At 31.5% G+C, this 22,322-nt stretch overlaps 1 protein-coding gene across 1 annotated transcript in view; it reads left to right on the forward strand.

Moving 5' to 3' along the window:
- Positions 1 to 22,322, forward strand: part of LOC129218960 (uncharacterized) — a 48,489-nt gene that overhangs the window by 25,872 nt on the left and 295 nt on the right. Inside the window, 2 exon segments of the mRNA XM_054853280.1 lie at positions 481 to 835; positions 1,923 to 2,099. Of these exon segments, the coding sequence (XP_054709255.1) occupies positions 481 to 835; positions 1,923 to 2,099 (532 nt within the window).

Genomic DNA, 22,322 nt, shown 5'->3' on the forward strand with positions numbered 1-22,322 from the left:
TATTTAGTTACCAGATTATTTTACATAAAGTGGCGTGATTTTTGGTATCGATCGAAAGAAAAAAAAATATTCACCAAATTTTTTCTAATGCATTTTCTTCGCGAAAACGAAACAAACTCACTTTCGCATTTATAATATTAGTAAGGATAAGTATATATATATATATATATATATATATATATATATATATATATATATATATATATATATATATATATATATATATATATATATATATATAAGTTGTGTGTGTTTGCAAAAATAGAAAAGAAGAGTAGCTAACAACTGGAACACCTCTCAAGGCAACTTCTGAGTGAAACTCAAACTAATTTCTTTGTTTCGAAATCAAACCCGTTGTCAATCGATAGTGTAAAAACTCGAAACCCAAAAAAGTTTTCCTCTTTCATTGCAAATATATAACAAAAAACGGGGGGAAATAGTCAAAAAAAAAAAAAATCTTAGATTGCTTCTCTTTTTCAGATATTTGACTTTCTGCTGTACGAAGACATCGGTTTCAATCGTACTATGCTGGGCCTAACTTCCTCTCTCGGATATTTATTTGGAATGCCCTTTTTATGGGTATCCAAAAACCTCATACAGAACATCGGGGAGGCCAATCTAGTGTCTACTGCCTTTGCTTTTCACGCCATTCACCTGGCTGGGTTGTCTTTCATCAAAGAGTGGTCGCATTGGTGGTGGGCTGTTCCATTTGAGATGATGAAAGCTTTTACGACGCCCATTTTGTGGATAGCTCTTGCTGCTTCGGTGGAACACGAACGCTCAGGAAGAAGAATTGCGATGCATTACGTCTTGGTTATTCTCCACTTTGGCATTGGTAAGGATTTGTCTCTTTTTCTTTTTTTTTTTTTTTTTTTTTTCTGTCTCGTTCTTACTTAGGAATGCGTTTAGAAAATTCAGAGTTGAATGTTAAATTTTGTATTGCCTTGAGTGCTATTAAAATGGAACAGACATTACGAAAAGACAAAAAAAAAAAAAAAAGAATGTAGGCCATTAGTCGTTAAAATGCATTCATAGTTTGAGACTTTACGAATATGAAGTATCCAAAAGACAGCGAGGGATTGTTGGGTTCTAACCCTAAAAATGATTAGTTGAAGCCATATTGCTGATCCTAATTTATAAACCTTAGAACATGAGAGGGCTATTAGTATTAAAAACTCCTCTTTTAGAAGAGAATTTTGGTCTGTTTTAAGCAAATACTCTAGAAAAATTCTGTCTGCATTAATGGAAGTGCTTTACTGCAAGCTAAGAAGATACTGTTGGAGTATCGAGAACTTCGATACTCTAATATTTCTAAACTTCGTATTTCGCGAACTTCGTGCGTCAAAATATTTTTGACATCTATTAATTGCCATTTATGATTAAAAATTTAATAAAATGAAAACATTTTATTTTTCATGTTTTATTTAACTACTGGGTTTTTTAGCTCAAAGTTTTACTAAGTTCAGTTAAGTCATCTAAGTTTCATATACTGGATTTTCATTTGAATACATTATTGAAAATAAGCATTGTAACTTAAAAACTTCACGAATATTTAGTTTAGCAATAAACTCTTAATGTTCAATACCATGTTTAAAGAATTTAAATTTTCAATTTAATGACTTTTCACAGACTGCATTAACAACATGGGTGGGTCTAAAAGGTTTTGTGCAGTAGCTAAATAACTTTTTGATCATCGCCAACAAAAGTACTGATTTTTTTTTTCCCTAAAAGAGTATCATAGAAAATCGAATGGAAAGAAATGTTTTGTCATTATATTTTCACAAGACATAAAATGCTAGGATGTTTCCTATTGTGTAATTAAAAACTTCTTAACCATTAAAAAATAGAAGTTTTTAATACTCATGCATAATGAGGCTTAAAAACTATTAATGAAATCTTTCTTTTCATGAAATATTTAATAGGTGGAATATTCGGATGCTTACTTGGCGGTTTTCTTGGAGAATATCGAACGATGGTTACTGCATACAGAACAACCTCCTTAATATCATTAGTAATGGCTGTCATTTATTTGGCACTTCATCACCTGCATCTTAAGCCAAGACGTCGAAAACGAATTGCTGAAAGATGTGCGTTACAACGTAAGTGATATTTTTATGACTACAGACGAACCCCATTATAGCGAACCTGAGATATAGCTATCCCCCGATCGTAACGAACCTTTCAAATGGTCCGAACTGAAGTCATATGTCATTAATGCAACTGATGCTTGTAACGATCCTCAAATACTAGAGAATCGGCTATAGCAATCCAAAATCTTCTATTATTACAAGATTTTCTGGTGAAAATGTGAGAAAGACATCCTATCATTCGTAAACGAACACTGCAAATAAACCTGCACAATTTGGAACAGTTTGTTTCAGAAAAAGTGATCCTAATATGTGAATGTGCGCCATGAAGTGTTCTGAATAAGCTCCGTCAGAAGGAAAGTATTCCGAATATGTTCTAGATACTGAACCTCGAGTGCCAACACACGAGTCCAGGCAGCAGATGGTTCGTCAACACATTTGAAAACATATTTAGTCACATTAGGGCACACTTGTAAAATCATTACTTTCTTTGCTGCAATGAGAATGGCTAGATGAAGATTGGTTGGTTGTACTATATACTGTATGTATACACTATTAAATTAAAGAACGTTATTTTTACTGTAAATTTCGTTACATTTTTTCAATACCCTCAATTATAAACTTAATTAAAAGAACTTTGTGCTACCAAATTGTGACGTCACGTGTGCCAAATTCTGCGAAGTTACGCAAAAAGTATTAGTAAACATTGATGTCGATTTCAGAATTTTCATCTGTAGCTGTTTTGGTCTGCTTTGGAATAATTTAATGCAAGTTACTTATATCCATTACTATTCATTACATTATGCTTAAACATTTAAAAATTGACTTAGCACTCGCAGATTGTTGAGCTCCATATTTTGTGTACATTATGCGTTAGCATTTGTACATTAAGGACTTGTACATCTCTGAGCATTCATATTTTGTTTTAAATAAACTTTTATTCATCATACTGTTTAAGTTGTAGAAGAATAACTAAATTTAAAAATTATACAATTGTAATCCAGATGTTTGACCATCGATTATGCTTGGAACAAAGATCAATAACCTTTATTGTTATTTGTTACACTTTATAAATTTATGAAATTTGAGTCTCACAATTTAAATTTAACACAAATGCATAGTAAAGCAAAAAAAAAGGATGTTTGAATTTCTACTCTGAGCTCGAAATATATGCAAAAAGTTATATCAGCTATCTTAATCTGATTTCTGAAACTACTAAAGCTTATATAGACTTGTATAAATGTATGTGTGTCTCAGTACATATATCGGGCCTGGAATTGTTCAAAAATAGGACTGGGAAACAAAACGTTTAAAACCACTGGTTTAGAAGATAATTCTGAGAAATTTACCTTTTTTTTTTGCCTTATTTAAATCAATTTTTCAATTTGCTGTTCGACACGTTAATAAAAAAAAAATTATGTTTTGAAAAATGACCATGTCCTAGTTAAGAAAAATATACAACCTGATGAACTAAAATTAAATAACATATGATGAAAATTTTGATGAAAAACGTGTAATTATTGGATAAGTAAAAAGTTCATTCTGTTGCAGACATTAAAGAAATATTTCAATATTATACATATATTTCATGCAAACTATTTAACACTATAAAAGAGAGGCTCAGAGAGCCACAGACTGGAATACTCGGAATTTTCAGGGCTTTTAATTTTAAAAAAAATCTAATTTTAGCTTTAATAACGCAATTTTAGGCCATATTTTTAATGTTCGGAAAAAAGGTGTAGGGATACCTTCCCGAGATATTTGTTGAAGCTGATGTTTTGAAAATAACGTTTAAACTGTCTTTGGGTGATGTAAAGGTGAGAAAACGAGGCGGGGAGAATTCTAGAAAAATGAATTAAACTGGAGTTTTAAAATTGCAATTTTAGATTGGTCTTTAGTAAACTATAAGGGTAAGAGTTTCCATGAATGATCCCCTCCGAAAACGATTCAGAGGTGAAGAATTAAGAAAATTTTTAGTGGACTCAAGGGGATATCCAACTTCAATGTTTCAAAATTTAATTTTGAAAGTATAGTTTTAAGCTGAAGAGGAAGAAGACTCGGAGAATTTCGCCGTAAATTTAAAAAAAAAAAAAAAAAATATATATATATATATATATATATATATATATATATCTTAAGAACATTTCAGCTATATTTGATGATAAAAGGGAAGGGAGGACGGGGGGGGGGGGGTCGAATCCTAGAAAAATATTATCCAATTATCCAAGAGAATTTAGTGTTAAAGGGGACATATATTATTTGTGTTCAACTGATAAAGTTTATAAATGTAAAAAATAGCTTTTATAAATTAAGTTTTATGGAATTTTACAATCGAATCGACTTGCATGTAAAAACGAGGATTCTGAAATACAACTGTCCAGCAATGTGATGTAAATTTTAAAATTTGTACATGTGTCAAATAAATTAATTTAAAAAATATTGAGTTAAATGACTGTTAAGTAGTAAAACTGCAAACGATTTCTGCAGATGCGTTTCAAGATTTCCTTTTATTGAAAAAAAATGAACATACTTTTGTTTAAGCTCGAGTTATGTAAGACTTTTTCCTGATGTCGTTTGTATTTAAATTTCCAGACATTTGAAACTAAATTCATTTTTTTCGTATTTTGAAAAGCTTTGAAACAATGAACCTACCACACTAAATTTACTTAAACGTTTGACTGAAACAAAATAAGTCAAAATAGATCAACACTCAATTAATTAAACTTTTGCCCAAAGACGATGAGGATTCCGCAATACTACTTTCATCAATGTGATGTAAATTTTAAAATGTGTATTTATGTCAATTAGGTTAATTTAAAAAATATTTTGTTTTACGACAAAATGTGTTTAGTAAACTGCAAAATAGGAGTTCAGAGGTTCTAAGTGCATCAGTTTAAAATGTAAATTAAATACGTGTTTTAATTTTTAGCTGCATTAGGGAACTTATTTCTCCCTTGAGACAATTTAACTTTTTAAACAGCACTCTGTACTTCAAAGTATAATTAAGCGAGTTTGACCAGGAATTTCTGGGAAGTCGTGTTTTTATTTAAAGAAAATCGCACTATTGAAAAAATTCAAGTACAACTGAAACTTTTTAAGTTGAAGTGGCCCATTCAAATCCAACGTAATTCGTTTCGAATAAGATTGTATCTGCCAATAACACAGTCAAAAATTTGCATTGCCTTATCCGGTTGAAATTTCTCACTGCGCTACTGGTAGATAGCATCCCATCGCATTGAACAAAATCGAGTTGAATGTGCCATTAATAAAAAGCAAGTTACGTTTAATAACTTTCGATCAACCTAATAATCGGATTTTCACAAAATTTTATTCCAGAAGTAATTTTTCAAAAAATCATACTGAAATAACAATTTAGAAATAGTACCGAGTGAAATATTTCTCGCTCAATTTTTCACCAAGTGGGCGTCCATTCATAACATCATTTCAGGGGCACATTCAATCTAACATAATTGATAATTCAATTCGAACGAATTCTATCAACCAAAAGTGAAACCAGAAATTTCCTTCACTCCACCCAGAAGAAAATGTCTCGCTACGTGACTGGTAGATAGAATTCGATCGAATCGAACATAATCGAGAAAAATATGCTTCTTAGTCGTCATTGAAAACTACACCTATTTGGCTCAAAAAAAGAAAAAGTGTAAACGCTACTTTTGGAACCTCTGTGTACACCAAAAACAGAGATGCACAACCAGACTCCACTCAGTCTACATACAAAATTTTAACTTATTACGGCATACAGTTTTTCAATTATGCGAGATACGTTAAAACCAGGGGTGAATTCATGCTTGGTCTTACTGGAACGCCGTTACTTTTCAAGAAAAATAATTCCGCTTACACACTAAACTGGCCAAAAATCGTTTTTCAATCATTTATCATTAGGGTCTCTGATACTGGAACATTTACGAATTCACCTCTGTTACATATGTATTTACTGACGTCTCGAGAAAACTCGTGATAATGAATTCAGTAATTATAAAAAATGGGCATTTTCATTGCCGGTACATTCATTTGCTCTTGAAGACGGGTCGAAAACACTAAACATACATCTGGGAATGAGTTAAATGGAATTTTTTTGGCCTAATTCAAATGAAATTGGTTTTGCACAAGGAAGAAAAACTAAATGTTAACTAATTGGTAATTCCATCTTTACAGTGAAGTTTCACAGAAATGATTAGTTATTAAAGAATTTCATTGCATTTTAATGGTATAAAAGAACACTACCTTTTTTAATGGTCATTGATCATAAACCGAGCAGTAGACTACTGAGTAGCTAAGTAGTAGGAACGTAAGCAAATTAGATTTATAGACAGTAATAAAAAAGTTTTTGTTCTTGACGAATTATTTTTTTTAAATTAATTTATATAACCATTTGTTTTTGACACATTTTTGTTTACTTTTTCACTATGGATTGGCTTTGAAAACTTATTTATGAAAATTTTTATTTCAAATTTAGTTGTCATTCCTGTAGTAAATACGATTTTGTACTACAATTTCTTGCTAATTTTTTTGCTCGTTTGTCATTTTGCTGTAAACTGTTCAATTGGTTTTGAGATGCCATTAGATTTTAAATTTTCATACTAATAATATATTAATAATCATATTCACTCAAAGCCTAAAGACATCATCAAGCCTGCAGTCTCAACAAAAATGAATTTAGTGAGTATTTTTTCTTTTTATAAGCTTCTTCTATACTTGGGTAGCACACATTCCGCGAGAGTATTAGTGATCGGTAAGTGTTCCGAAACATATCCTAAAAACTGTACTAAAACGTGTGCCACAAAATGTTTAGCCCAAGTGTTCAAAAACCATTCTTTTACACTATTCATGAAATGTCGAAAATGTGCGCTAAAAAGGATATACATGTTCCGAACAGTGTTTCTAGAAGTGTTTTGAAAACTGACTGGAAAAAGTGTTCTAAAAAAGGGGACAAGTGTACGTGTTCAAAAAGTATTATGACATGTGTTCACAAAACGGTTCTAATAACTATTACAAAAAAAAAATGTTCTTAAAAAGGAGACAAGTGTACGTGTGCAAATAGTGTTCAAAAAGTGTTTGATTATTTGCAGTGAACCTCTGATCTAAAAAGTGGATTTACTTCAAACGAATTTTTTGTTTTGAGCATATATAAAGAAGTGTCTTATGAGCTTTGGTATTTTCTAAACAAATCAAAAGAATCTGACGAGAACAACTTGACTAGACTCGTCTTCTGATATTGATGAAGTAATAAAAGATATTAGTCGTCGACTTTCGATTTTTGCTCAAAGGCAGCTGTCAATGTTTAGAACTTTTTTTTTTTTTTTTTCGCAACTGAAACTACAGACCAAAACGATTAAGGACTAAAATATTGGCAAAATCTAAAAGCTTGTAACCAAAAATAACACCTTTCTTCCATGCATAGATTTTTTTTTAAAAGGGTAATTTTTTGTTAGCTTAGTATTGAGTACAAAATGATCAATACATTTTACTTACTAATAAAAAGATACTTATGAGATACTTTTGTAATGAACATCACATAATTAACATGTTCATCACAAAAAGTATTTTGGGGTATTCGAACGTTTTTTGAAAAATCGGATGTAGCGAACCCTCGACTATAGCGATTTTTCAAGTCTGTCAGTTAGGGTTTCGTTGTAGCGGGGTTTGACTGTACATAATAAAGATTCCGATTTAAAAAATCTTTATTTTTTATCAAACTTTTTATAGGATTATTCTTAATTTATTCAAATATCATTCACTTATCCGGTCCTACTTTAAACAAAACTTTAAAACTGTTTTTTAAGTTAAACTGTCTGTGTTTTATAGCTTCCCATAATCACATTTAAACAAATCAGGGAACAACAGAAGCTCCTAATTTTTCTACTTTTGCATTGCATCTTCGATGGGTAGAACGTGTTCTATCATTAGCATTTTCCCCTTATTTTCAGTTGAACTTCTGTGCATGAGAAAAATGTCAAGAGTTTGTTAAAAACATCTTTGTTGCAAAACATGTGCCAAAACTCAAAGAGGTTCTGCATCGAATAAAATACACTACCACAAAACACTTTTGACACTAAATTTCAACATGGTACCAGTCTTTTCAAAATATCTTTCTAAAATAAGAATTGCATTTACTGCAGACTAGTAAAAAGTAAATAAATGAAGTTCCTTTTTGAGTTTAAAAAAATCCCTTCAATATGGCTAAAATTAAATTCATATATGAATCGATAAATATGCATTTTAATAACTAATTTCTATTAGTCTATTAGACAATTATCCCAATAATAATCTACGCATACCTTAATTCATAGGGGATCACGTTTCTGTGAATACTATTAACATTTGATTTTTTCTTTTCATTTTTTTTCTCTTTTCAAAAAGAAATATATAAAGCTTCAATAAAACTATTAGAAACGATGGGTTTCAGTTAGTCACGATATTGTCGATCTATTTACAATTAATACATGCGTAATATTAAGCTCATGATAATTTTGAGTAATAAAAAAAATACACCATAGATTTTTAAAAACGCGAATAAACAATCAGAAAAATCTTTATTTTTCATTTATTCTTTGTTTCAATAAAGGCAAATTTGAAAATATTTTAATTGAAAACATCTAATTAACATTTTTAAAGCCCCAAAATTTGGCTAGTTATTTTGCCACCCCCTTACCACACTTCCTAAACTATGTCTGGCATTTATCATTTCCTTCATTTTTACTTTGCTATCTGAATGAGGAAACGAAAAGGATTTTTTCCTTCAATGTTAGAATTTCCTTTTCTGATAGATTATTGTCGGAATGATTTTTAAAGTAGAATATCTTCCCTAATGATTGTTAAAAGGTCGTTGGATATTAAGCATATAACATCAAGTGTAAACTGTTACAATTACTCAATAATAGTACATACTCGTTAAGATATTATCTGAAGTAAAGTTAGAGAAACGCGCAGGAAAACTTAAGCAATTGATCGGGAAGTACTTCATTCATAAATAGTAATGAAACAATTTTAAGTGAAATAAAATGTAAGCTTAAGTTATATATTAAGAAAGATAAGGGAAAACCCTCAAGATTAGCGTAATAAAAATGATTGGAAAGTCGATAGTTGAAGGAAATGAAAACATGCTTACTGTGAAAATGCAATAAATGTAACAAATAGTATGTAATAAAAGTAATGCAATAAAGTATGCAATTAATGTGAGAGAAAACCATAAAGAAAATTAAATAGGAACTTAAATCTTACTAAATCATAAATGAAGAGAAAATAGTTATTTTAAAAATGAGAGGATTCGTAAACAAGTACAATAACCAGGAATATATACTGCACAAAAAAAATCATGAAAAGACTGAAAAATATTTCTATTCTATTTCATTTAAATGATAAAAAAAAAATCCTACTCTTTCATTTACGATGAGAGAAAAATAAATGTACAGAAATTTTTCACTGTAATTTGAATGCCGTTTTTTACACTGGTTTAAAAAAGTGAATAAAAAATTGCATCATGTATCATCTACACGTTAAATACCCTCATTATTCGTATTTAATGTTAAACATACGTTTTAAGCTCGACTTATATTTTTTAATGTTCTTCCAACAATAAAACAAAAGATTAAACTGATATTGAAATGTTTATTTTAAAACAGTTGCAAGGTCACAAAATGGATTACTTTTTCTTGCATATTATCTCAATTTCATTTCATTAAAATAAATGAGCCAACCGGCTCTATTGTTTGCATGAGCGGACTTGTTATTAATGTTGTTACGACACCTCGGAAATCATTATATTAATCACCAAAGCCCTATGCGTAGAGAAAAAAAAATTCCCCACAAGCGCTTTTAATGCTGCTATTAAGATTATGCTTCCCAGAAATATATCTCCTTTATCTGTTTTCTTTTTCTTTTTTCTATTTCTTAATGAGGCGAAGGCAAATGATGAAACCATTCCTTTTTTTTAAGGCTTAAGAACGATATTTTCGAGATGTAGTTTAAATCAACCACTATTGTTCGTAAATAACTGCTATCATTACTACTAGGAAATAAAAGTTATTTTTCAAAATTCTAAAACTCAGAAACAACAGTTTGTAGGAAACTAAAATAAAAAGTGGTATAGTTAGGGGGGGAATAGAGAATTTGCAATGAAAATTGAGAAAAAAAAAGTTTTTTTTTTTTCAAGGGATAATACTTCTCGACATTTTTAAAACAGTGAAATTCACTTTAGAGTTGAGAAAATAGTAGAAACTGTAGCAGTGATCAATTCCATAAAAAAACTAATCTTCTAGAGATGAAATCGAATATATTCGGGAAAAACAAACATGTTTATTATTTATTTTTTGACCAATAAAATGTCTAAATTAATAAATTAAAAAAAAACTTTCAAATCTAATATTTTAAATATTCAAACGGATTTTTCCCCCATTTCCACAAAGATAAGTTTTTATTTGAAACGCAAAGCGTGAAAATACACTTGACTAAAATTCTGAAGTGTATTATCGACTTTCAACGAGTAAAATAAGCTTGTAGGGACGGTTTTTTTTTTCTAAAACATACCATTCAAAAATTAAAAACTTGCGTGTCTTAAAAAAAAATTGTGTGAGTAACATTTTAAGAAATTGCTCTTTGTAATCTCGAAAGAAATTCTCTAGTAATATATTTTTTTATAGTTCGTTCTTGCAACCTATGGAAAAACTATGGCTAACCTAATGATCAGTTTTAAGATAAAAAGGGGTATCAATAAGCGTACACATGATTAATATCAAGTACTTTAAAATTCCTTTCCTCGAGAAGTTGGGAATGTGTATGCAATTTTAATTTCTTATACTTAATAAATTGTCCAGAAAGGTAGATGGCAATTTCTGGACTTGGTATTCATAATGAAGAAAATGTTTTCAATATGCAGAAAATTTTGGAAAAAAAATCAATAAAGTGAGTTTTTTTTTTTTTTTTTCAAGTGGGCCCATCCGAAATATCCTGGGTTGTTTTTTTTTTTTTAGGTTGGGCCCAGTTTGGCGAACACTGACGAAAACTTTGGCGAAAAACCGACATGAGTTCCATCAATTATTTATGGGGCATAATCGAGAGATAAGTTCTTGTACAAAATCCCGCAACGACAACACCTTCGCAATTATGGACATATAGAGCTACAGTATGGCTCACTTTTTCTGTATGGAACTTCCAAAAACTTGTTGAGCTATTGCCTCGTCGAGCTGTTGCGTTTCTCAAAGCCAAAAAGAAGTTCGACACAACATTAGGAAGTATCCCATGACATCTCTCACCTCAGTGTGTATACATTAGAGCAGTGATAAATACACTTGGTCCAGCGAGTCACAAGCTTCATTATGCCTTCCTGGTAGGTTTTAGGTTGTTCGTGAAGCCATTTTACACCGCATTCTGAACATCTATGTCGTGAATAATTTAAAAGCCAGAACCATAGCTAATTTTTAAAAAGATGCAACCTCATCTATGATCAGTCAGCTATAATGTAACCATATTTTGGGCTTGACAATCGTCATCAGTGATAACGGTAGACTGTCATCCTTGGTTTTGTGTTCCGCTTGTGCAGCTACTTGTAAACGTTTGGATCCAAAAAAAAAAAAAAAACGAGCTGATGTGTACATCACATGACTTCCTTTTACACCAATTTAATGTTATTTCCCCATCATTGGCAATTTTTATGTGATTCAACAGTTAACTCTCTAAATATCATCAACAGTGGCCAAATTGAAACCAGATAATTTTTTAAAAAATTGCCAAAATTGTCGCCAAGTTGGCGACAAAACTTGGTGACCAAAAGACTGGCGATATATCGCCAAGTGTCCGCCAAATTATAACACCACTTAAGTTTGCATCGAAATTAACAATGACTCCCCCTCCCCCCCCAAAAAAAAGGTGCAAAAGACCCGTTTAGAAACACACGAATGCAACCAAAAGCGGAGGAGCACAATTTGACCCCACTAGGAGTCTACGTACCAAATTTCAACTTCCTAGGACATACTGTTCTTGAGTTATGCGACATACATACGCACATACACACATTATACGCACATATGTACATACGCACATACGTACATACGCACATACATACGTACATACAGACGTCACGAGAAAACTCGTTGTGATTGACTCAGGAATCGTCAAAATGGATATTTCAGGCCTCTATACGTTCTTAGGTTTATATGCACGTGTGGTCGGGTCGGAAGAAAAAAACTCAACATTCATTCGGGGGTGAGCAAAATGGATATTAAGGTCGATTTTTGAGTGAAAATTTTTTCGCGAATACAATACTTCCTTTTTTTGTAAAAGGATGTAAAAAAACGTTTATGCGAGATAAAGCATTTTTGGTGAATTTCTGCACTTTTTAAACAGAAAAATCTGATTACTCACCGTTGCTGTTCTTCTTCAGTGCTATCTGATAGCAAAACTGACATGCTTATGCTGCTGCAGCTAGACGAAAACTTGTGATTTCGCTACGCATACGATACCCATTAGAGATGTGTCGTTCATGAACGAACGGGTCAAAAAGGACGAATCCTTAAAATGAACGGATCCGTTTGTTCACTTAAAAAATGAACGACCGTTCCTTTGAACGGTGCGCAGTTTTTAACATTTTATTGATACACTTGTGATACAATAGAATTTCAAAAAAAAAAAAACATTCATCTTCAAATTTTTAACTCTCTTTTAATCTCCAAATTTTCTTTTTCTTAGTGCAGTACAATCTATTCATTCCGAACCTTATTACCCCCCCCCCCTCCGCCTTTCTGCATTTTATTCATCATTTTTATTTAACCGTTGCAGTTCATTTGCAATTTTCCAATGTATCCATTAGTTAGGTTTTGTGTAACTTGTTTGTGTTACTAACAAAATGCCCACTTCCTGTCCCCACGCAACTGCTAAAATCCTTCTAAAAATACCCTTTATCACTTTTCTGGTCATTATTATGTTTTCTATAACATTCCTATCAACTTCCATCTGCATTGAAATGGCTTTATTTTTAACTTACTTGATGACTTTCAAGTCGCTTATTTTACATTCAATATCCTGAGATTTTAAAAACGGGTTATTGCTGTTTATTTTTTCCCCCATTTAAAAAAGTGTTGCGTTTTTTTTTTTTTTTTTTTTTCTGTTCTCATCGGTACTGTGAAATAATTTTGAAGCTCCCTAATATTTAGGCGAGTCTTTTTTTAAATAAAGTTATCCGGTATTCCGGCTGAGCTACAGATGTATTTGTTGTTACTTTTTTCGTTATACATAGTCTATTGGTAATACCATATGTAACATTAGGATGGGCCGGAAAAACCGAAATTCTGCAAAGCACTTATCCTTAGTGCGGAAAATTTGTGACTCTAATTACTGTGCAAAATATTGTGACTCCGAGTTAATGTCTTCTGCGCTGGCAAGAGACTTGAGTTTTTGAGATTTTTAGAAAAACATCAAATAAAGAGAAAATTTACAAAATATTTTAAACTCCGCTGAACTTTAAGCCTTAGTGCGGTAATTTTTTAACTTTCTAACACAATCAACTGCGTAAAATTTCAAGCCTGTGAGTTATTTTTTCTGCTCTGGCAAGATTCCAGAATTTTGGGAATTTTATATAAATTTCCTTTCTAAATACGAGTGATATATTACAAAGTAGCTACAAACCTAATACGCTGCAAATGCTTCGAATTTTCAGTCACATTAATGACATCAGCCCACCCCTTGAGTCAAGTCCGTAATTTAAAATTTTAGGGGGGAGGGGGTCATACCACCCTACTTTAAAAAACTAACGCTTTTGCATATAAGTGGCCGTAGGTTTGTGGTTTTCCGATAAATTTTCATTGAGTTCACGACCTTTATCTCCCCCTGGAAAAATGTGAAATAAGAGCCCTGTCTTTAATTTTGTAGACACAAATTATTATGCACATTTTACTGTCTCTGGGTTAGTTTCCTCTGCTCTGGCAAGAGGTCTAAATTTCAATGGAAAAAAACATTTTTTTTTACAAATCGTGTGGCTGTTGAGGTGGGTAAAGATAAAAAATTTACAAGGTCTTTACTGATAATCTAATAGCATGTAAGAACAAGTCCGACTAAAAATCAATGTTTTTATACGGTTACAAAACTCTCTGGGAAATACGCAAAAAATTAAAACTACATTTAGGATATAGAGTTCTATTCATTGAGGAAAATTCTTTAAATTACTTATAAAACTTGTTAACTATGCGTTCAATTGATGGAATCAATTACATTGATACCTTTTTGCCAAGTATCTTGATGCACGAAGGAACTCCCACGCATGCTTAGCTCTGTTTCTAATAGAATGGTTGATTTTTATTCTAAACCAGGATGGAGTACACACATTAATAAATTTGACCAAAATTTGAAACTTAGTTGGTGCTTTTATAGTAGAATTGTACAATCTCAATATTCTATAGCTGTTTTCAGACAGAGAGACCCAGATCGCGGTTAGGAAGATTAGAAGAGCATACGCCTTACTTCATGGCATATGATATTAGTAAGAAATATTGTTGGTCTTTACTCAATATCGTCCGATCAACTTGCATTCAAATGGCTTAAAACAACTATGGGGCGCTTTTCAGAGTCGCACAGCCTTTTTCTAATTTTAGTGGAGTAAGATTTGTTGTCTGACGTTGAACCATCAATAAACTGTAAGAGATGCCACAACGAGAGTTCCTTAAGATGTAAAACGAAAACAGCCCACTGGAGGGGTCTGCGAAGTTTTTACTCCAATTGGTGAATAATTCCAGCTTTTAACCTAGGGTCATTCCATGCGAAATGAGCAAATCAGCTGTGGCTGACATGTCACAGATTTCAATGAAAATTTTTATTTAGGTAAACCATGCATATCTATGAGGAAATGCAAAGTATGAAAGTTGAAAATCTGTTTGTTGTTTCGTTATTGAAATTAGAAATTGATGCTTACGCTAAGCCTAAATTTTCAAAGTTTATTGCTGCCAGTTTGTGACTCAATAACTCCATAAGCTATAAACGTACACTTAAAAATAAATATTTCCGCACTCTATGAACAAATCTCTATTGGGAAAAAGCAAAGTAAAATTTATTCGGATCTTTTTTTGAATCTGAAATATTAACAAAGATTGAAATTTTGCCAATTTACTTCAGATTTCAAATCACTCTTCTAGCTCTTTTAATGAAAAAATAACATTAAAAATGATTCAGATTGAAAAACTATCTATAACTAACTATCTGCTCTAATTTAGTAAATGTTTATGAATTTCTTGATAACGAAATCGTACTTTAAAAAATCTAAAATTTCCGAAAATTTCATTTTTTCCTCTATTTCAGATGTTTTTTTGAAGATGAGGGAATGCTCTAAATTTACTCATTTTTTTTACGTAACATAATGAAGTCTCTTTTAGATGCTACTAAATTTTAATGATTGGTATCGGCGTATTTTTGTTACTAGAGTAACTTGAACTAAGGAAAAATTTCATTAGTTACTTCTTTTTACTTTGTAAGTTTAGCAAAACTAACCATTTCTTTCGTGAAATACACCGCTAGCTCAGTCATTTCCTAGCTAATGGGAACTTTTTGCTTTACAGCTAATGGGCGGTAATTTACTGAATACATTTCTTTCGTGTTTCATTTTCTCAAAAGCATGTTTATGAAGTACATGCTGAAATGTACATTTTTTTAAATTGAAATAAATGTCAGTTTTACTTGCTTTTGTATCATTTAGTCGTTTATCAAGTTCTTTGAATTCTCGTTATTTCACATAAGAGTCAATCCATACAGGTTCCACACGGCATAAACTTCTCATTCATGTCCAAGTATTTCTAAGTTATCAAATTAAAATAATTATTTTGAAAATTACAATATGTTTTTTCAGTATAATGTATTATATAGGGCACAATATACGTAATTTAAGAAGGTGCCATGAAGTTTTTACACTTTTTATTTCTGTTTTAGTGTGTGAATTGACTAGCGAAATTGCTTAATTTCAAAGACCTGTATCTTTTTTACAAACCAAATAAAAAAAACAATATGTATAACATGTATAATACTTGAATAGAATATTCAATTGGCCAGGAAATTTTATTTTTAATTCAATCCTCTTTTGGTTTATAGAAGTCTAAAAATGTCATTTTTGTCATTTTTCCGAATTTTGAGGGGCTGTAATTAATAAAGGGTACACAAACACACAGCAACAGTTACATACTCTATTTAGCATGGTTCCAGTGATTAGTTTTTGCCGTATTTCATTTTGTGTTTCCGTCCCCTACGTGAGTTATCCCCCTTTGAAATGAGTAAAATTTTTACATTTGGTCTTAAACTAACCTGTTGCCATTTTTTTAATTATTAACGTACAGCTACGTAACTCAGGATGTAAGACTATCAACTTATGCACTTTAACATCAAAGCGTTAAATTAACTGTCATAAATGTAATTCAAATAGATTTTGGCCAAAATGCAAAGGTCTAAAAGTCCCATTTTTGACTACGAAAATCACTTTTGATGACCTCCAAAAAATCAAAGTTGAGAGAAAAAATAAAAGAGGTTTTAAACTTCTTTCATATGCAGCTTTTAGGGATATGAATTTCAAAAAAATTAAAAATGGTCGAGCGCAACCATCCGTCGAACCTGTATGGATTGACCCATAAAACAGAAAGAAAATGCTATTTCTCTGAATTTTATTTTACGTTTGGAAATCAAAAACCAATTTCGAGTTTCTTCAAGCAAATAGTAGAAACACAGCTCTATATTCTTGAAAAATTTTAAAGTTGTCTTAATTTTCCCTCATTTGAATTTTTGTGTGTACGTGAAGGGGAAAATCATCATTTTACAAAATGTCACTAAGTTTAAAACTGATTTTGAAGACAAATGAGTTAAAATACAACTTCAAAAGTAAGGTATTTCTTTTATGATACTTAGCACAGTATTGGGTATTAATTTCATCAAAGCTAATGCATTCCTTAAAGATTGAGATTAAAAAATAAAATGCTTAATTATGAGAAAATTGAAATATTTTCAGTTTTTGAGACTCGGTTAAAAGTTAACTATAATAACTTTGAAAATTTTACTGATATCAGATTGATTACCCTACTCCATAGATTGCAAAAACATATAACTTTTATGTTTTCATTTAATAGTTAACAAGATACAAGCCTTCAAAAGTGCAACATTTAGCAATTATGAGAATGCTGTTCAATTTGACCAATTTTCAATCGCATGTAACTATTTAAGTAAAAAATTTTAAGCAAAAATATTTTAGATATTTTTATACAGGCATAAAACGAACCTGTATACCAAATTTCATAAAAATCTGTTACCATGCGGCCACCACTTTTTTGCGAATTTTGCTGATTTCCCCTAGTGAATTAAAAGTACTGTACAGACAACTTTTAACAAATATTTAAACCACGTGATTTCCTTATCATTTTCCCCGTATAAACAAGGAAATAGAGCCCATTTCAGTTCAAAACAGACCCGTTATTTCGATCTTTTCAGTGGGGGGGGGATAAAGGGTGTGAACTCAAGGAAATTTTATTAAAAACTACAAAACCACGGCCACTTATATGTAAAAACGTTAGTTTTTTTTAAAGTAAGGGGGGCCATTGATCCCTTTCCCCCCAACCCTAAAAGGAAACACGTGGTTTAAGGGGAGAGGGGGTCCTATGCCGTTCATGTGATTAAAAATTCGAAGTATTGTAGCGTATTAGGTATGCAGCTACTTTGTAACGTGTCACTCGTAGTTCAGGAATTTTATATAAAATTTTCAAAACTCAGACCTCTTGCCAGAGCAGAAAAAACTCACAGTCATTTTGCGCAGTAGTTTGTGTTAGGAATTTAAAAAAATACCACACTAAGGCTTAAAAGCTCAGATGAATTTCAAAAATTTGAAAATATTCTCTTTATTTTATGTTTCTCTAAAAATCTTAACAATTTAAGTCTCTTGCCAGAGCAGACATTAACTCAGAGTCACGAAATTTTGCACAGCAATTAGTGTTAGGGAATTACAAATTTTTCCGGACTAAGGTAACTGCTTTGCAGGATTTCAATTTTTTGGCCCAATCTAGTGCTGTAGTTGGAAAAATTTAATAACTTAATTTTTTGACATGCTGAAAATGAAACCTGCGGTTTTTGGAATGGAAAATATATCTTACCATTCCGCAGCTGAGAAATATCTTATAGAATAAATATAATTGCTTAATGCATTTAAACCTGTATAAAGTTTTTCGATTCATTTTTCATAGACATATTTTTTTTTACTTTTAGATTAATTTATTTATTTTTCCTTCAAAGAATATTACTGGTCTAATGAAACATTTCGAATGTACATGAGCATGTCGTTGCAGAGAGATCACCTACAGCTTTTTCAAAAATGAACGAAGTCGTTCAAATGAACGAGTTGAATGAACGGATCATTAAAAAGAACAACATTGCCCACCTCTAATACCCATAGACATGCGTATATATACAAATGAATTGTTTGTGTAGTTTTCGTTGATAGCAGATAAATATTTTTTTAAGTGATTCCTTACTTGAAAATTCCATAGATTGATGAAGAATTAAGAAATTTTTACGTCTTACTCACAAAAAGCACCATTGACAAATAATGCATTTATACGTATATATTTAAATTATTTACAGTAGCATATAAAAATAAAATTGAGAAACCATTATGAATTTTCATCTGTACTTTCTGACTCTTCTTCAATTAAAAATTTCTTTTCTGATCGATGTTTTACATTACGTTATAACTTCTATTTGACAATATTATTTGACTACATTTATCATAGCAGCAACATGCAAATGAGCCATAAATGTCTAGCACATGTAGAAGATATTAATACCTTGGTTTTGTTTCATCATACTCAGAACAGAATACGGACTACTCAAAACACGGAAACATTTTCAAAATTAATTAACCCATAACAGTCGTCTTTTGCGTAGAAAAACACGATTGCATAGGGTACGAGCTTCAGCAGTCTGCCATTTAAGAGAGTGATTGCAGTTTTTTGTTAACCTGTAAATTTAATCAATCAACTCAACAATAAGAACATTGTAAGACTTAAGGCTATACCTTTCTGATAATGATTCACTAAATTGTTTCAGAAATACAAATATTTTTAATTTAAAAACTAACCTATTGTTAAAACCAGAAAATGCTCTAGTAGTCGGCCATAGAAATCCAGTGCTCGGCCATGTATGAGCCCAGTAGTCGGCCGTTTCATTTTCATTACTCTTATGGGGTATGAGTGCATAAATGTAAACAAAATTTAATGCGAGACTTACAGCACAGCAATGTACATACAAAATAAATTATTCCAATAATTTCGAAAGAATTCTGCATTCTAGATGTCTTTGTAACATCTATGTTTATATTATTTTTCAGGTTGCAACCAGTTTGGATATGCATCATATGTAATACATTTTTTATTATTTATCTTCTACATCACTTACTAAAGTAGTACCATAACTGTAAAATAGAAATTAAAGAAAGGAAAAGACCCGGTTTTTATGGTAAAGGAATTTTGAGAACGTAGGTTCTCCCCCCACCCCACCCCTCCCCTCGTGGCGCACAAAGTTTCGGTTTTGACTGTGTAAGCTTCGATAAGGACTGAATAGAATTCATGATGGATAAAGAGCGGATTAATGATCGATATGATTGACACTTGACTGGTCCATGTTCATTAGACTTTCGTATTTTCAAAGTTTTTCTGGGAGGGGGCAAAGGATATGAATTGTACAGGAAATGAGAATCAAAACACAAGCAAAAATAGCATATTTAAATTATGTTTTGAAAAAAAAAGGTCAATTGCCCCCCCCCCCCCTTGATTGCCCAAATGACGGGCCTGTATGTGAGTAATTTGAAATCGGGAAATGGGAGATGTCATGGAAGATAATCTTACAGCTTTCAACAAGAACTAATAACGAATAATTTAAAATGGAGAGGGTAGCAACGTAATGCCACTTTGAAGCCATGTTATTTTAAAACAAATTCTGCATACTTTTAAACAAGAAGTAAATTTTGATTTCGTTGCGAAGAAAACCCGATGAATTAAATATTTGGTTAGAATCTCCAATAAAAATTAGTACCAACTTTTGGAATAGTTAATCTAAATAGAATACAGGTTTCTTGAACCTTTGGTGAAGCAAATAGTTTCTCAAAATGAGCAATAGAAAATAATCACAGGTTAGGGCTCATTGAAATAATTTGAGCTAACGCAACTATTGAAGTATTGCATCGTAATTCCTTACAATGCGAATGTTTATTTACTGCCGATTAAATATTAATTCCAAACACATCATTTGTTTTATCAATTTCATCAACGTATCATGATATAATTTTTAAAAAATCCCGATAAATTATCATTTGGTAATGACAAGTTGAGTATTAGAACTTATATTTTAAATGTAATGACGGACTAAATTTACCTGTTTTCAGCCTCGTTTTTGAGAATTCTAAACTAAAATAAACATTAGAAGCAGTAAAATTATTAAACGACTCTTTTTGTCAAAAAAAAAAAAAAAAGTTGAGGCACAAAATTTAAGCATTTTCATTTGAAGAAATGACGTTAGAAAGGGAATTTTTATTCACTAGTTGAAGCTGCTGTACCCACGGACGGTTGTACCTACGGACGTTGGTCCGGAAATTCCGGGTATCGTCGAGAGAGATCCTAATTGGGGTTCAACGTGTGTGTCACAGCCCTCTCCAGTACCCCCAGGAAGTTTCAACGCCATCAAACGAACATTTAAGATTCTATCACATTTTTTCGGTTTTAGTAGGATCTAAGTAAAAAAAAAAAACATGAGCAATTTCTTTTTATTTCATCCGTCGTGGATTGTATTATTCATTTTTGTTGTAGGTATCATGATTCCCTATATTTTGAAGGTTTTGTTTCTGATTTTTAACGTTTTTAAAACTGGTCCTGTCGATATGAGTGGCTTGCAAAACCAAAATGGCGCACCTTTGTACCGGCAATTTTTAGTCTCCTTGGGTCACACGTTAGTCTTCTTACAACGTGAAGTACCTCAAAATGGTGCCTTGTCATCAACGTCCGTAATTTGCTTTCAACAATGATGATGGATCTGAAGTAGGACTTGAAGTTATGATGTTGAAGTAACCCCCACCTGTTGTAGGATCTACATCTACAGGCCGTCAATCCCACCTGTTTTCATTTGAAGTCGACTTTTCTAGATTTTTGTTGGTTTAATCTAAACTGCGTTTTTTGTAATGGGTTAATTTTGGTTAAAGGTTTCAATTTTCCTATAAATTGAAGTTATTATGTAGGTACAAAATGAGCCGTACTATCATGAATCAAATTATTTTTTTGTTTAAAAGCATATTAATTATTCATAACATCATTAACTCTCTTAAGATTAATAACTTTTTAAAGAGTTCAATGATGTTAAAAATTAAGGAAAGTTTGAAAAAAAGGGAAAACAGCCTTGGAAAAATTTTCAAAGTTTAATTTCTCTTTGATATTTTATTTAACGTTATTTTCAATGGATGTATGAAGCATTTCAATATAAAATGGCCTATGAAAATGTATTGAGTATAATTGAGTTTCTCAGACCTATTTATATATCATATTTTTATATGTCCATGGGTTCAAAGGCCCCTGTCCGCGGGTTGAACGGGGTGTTGTACCCACGGACAAAAAAGATGGTTTTTAAGAAAAAAAATTTGAAGTTGAAAGCTTTGAGATTTTCACTTGACAAAAATTGCCAAATTAGATGGCAAGTTGTAGATTCTGCCAGAAAAATTTTCCGATCGATTATCCATTCCCAGAGACCAGCAAAAATTCAAAAGTAAATTTTGTTCGTGGAAACAGCAGCTTCCCCTACAGCTAAATTGCCGCTATTTCAATACTTTGTTTTAATTATTATTCGATGAACAGTATAAAATCCATATTAAGTACGCAGTTGAATACTCGGTGGATCAACCAAACAATAAAGAAGCAGTGGTCAATCTGCGTGACCGACTATTGGAAATGCATAAGAATTTAGTACCCAGTAGTTAGCCACCCCTCTAAAAATAATTGAGTCAAAGAAGGAGTTTATTTTTTAATTGAAACGTAATGTTATACCATCCATTAAAACATAAGTAAAAGCAAATTTACATAAAAATGAAAAAAAAGAAGGGTACTTAACATTTAAAGATAATGTGTCTTCTTAAGAAAAAAAATAAACAGAATCGCAAACTTGGATGATGGGCATACCATTTAAAATAAAATGACTCATTAATACTTAATAAAACCTACTTACAACTTC

Source organism: Uloborus diversus, chromosome 3 (assembly GCF_026930045.1).
Source record: "Uloborus diversus isolate 005 chromosome 3, Udiv.v.3.1, whole genome shotgun sequence".
NCBI lineage: Eukaryota > Metazoa > Arthropoda > Arachnida > Araneae > Uloboridae > Uloborus > Uloborus diversus.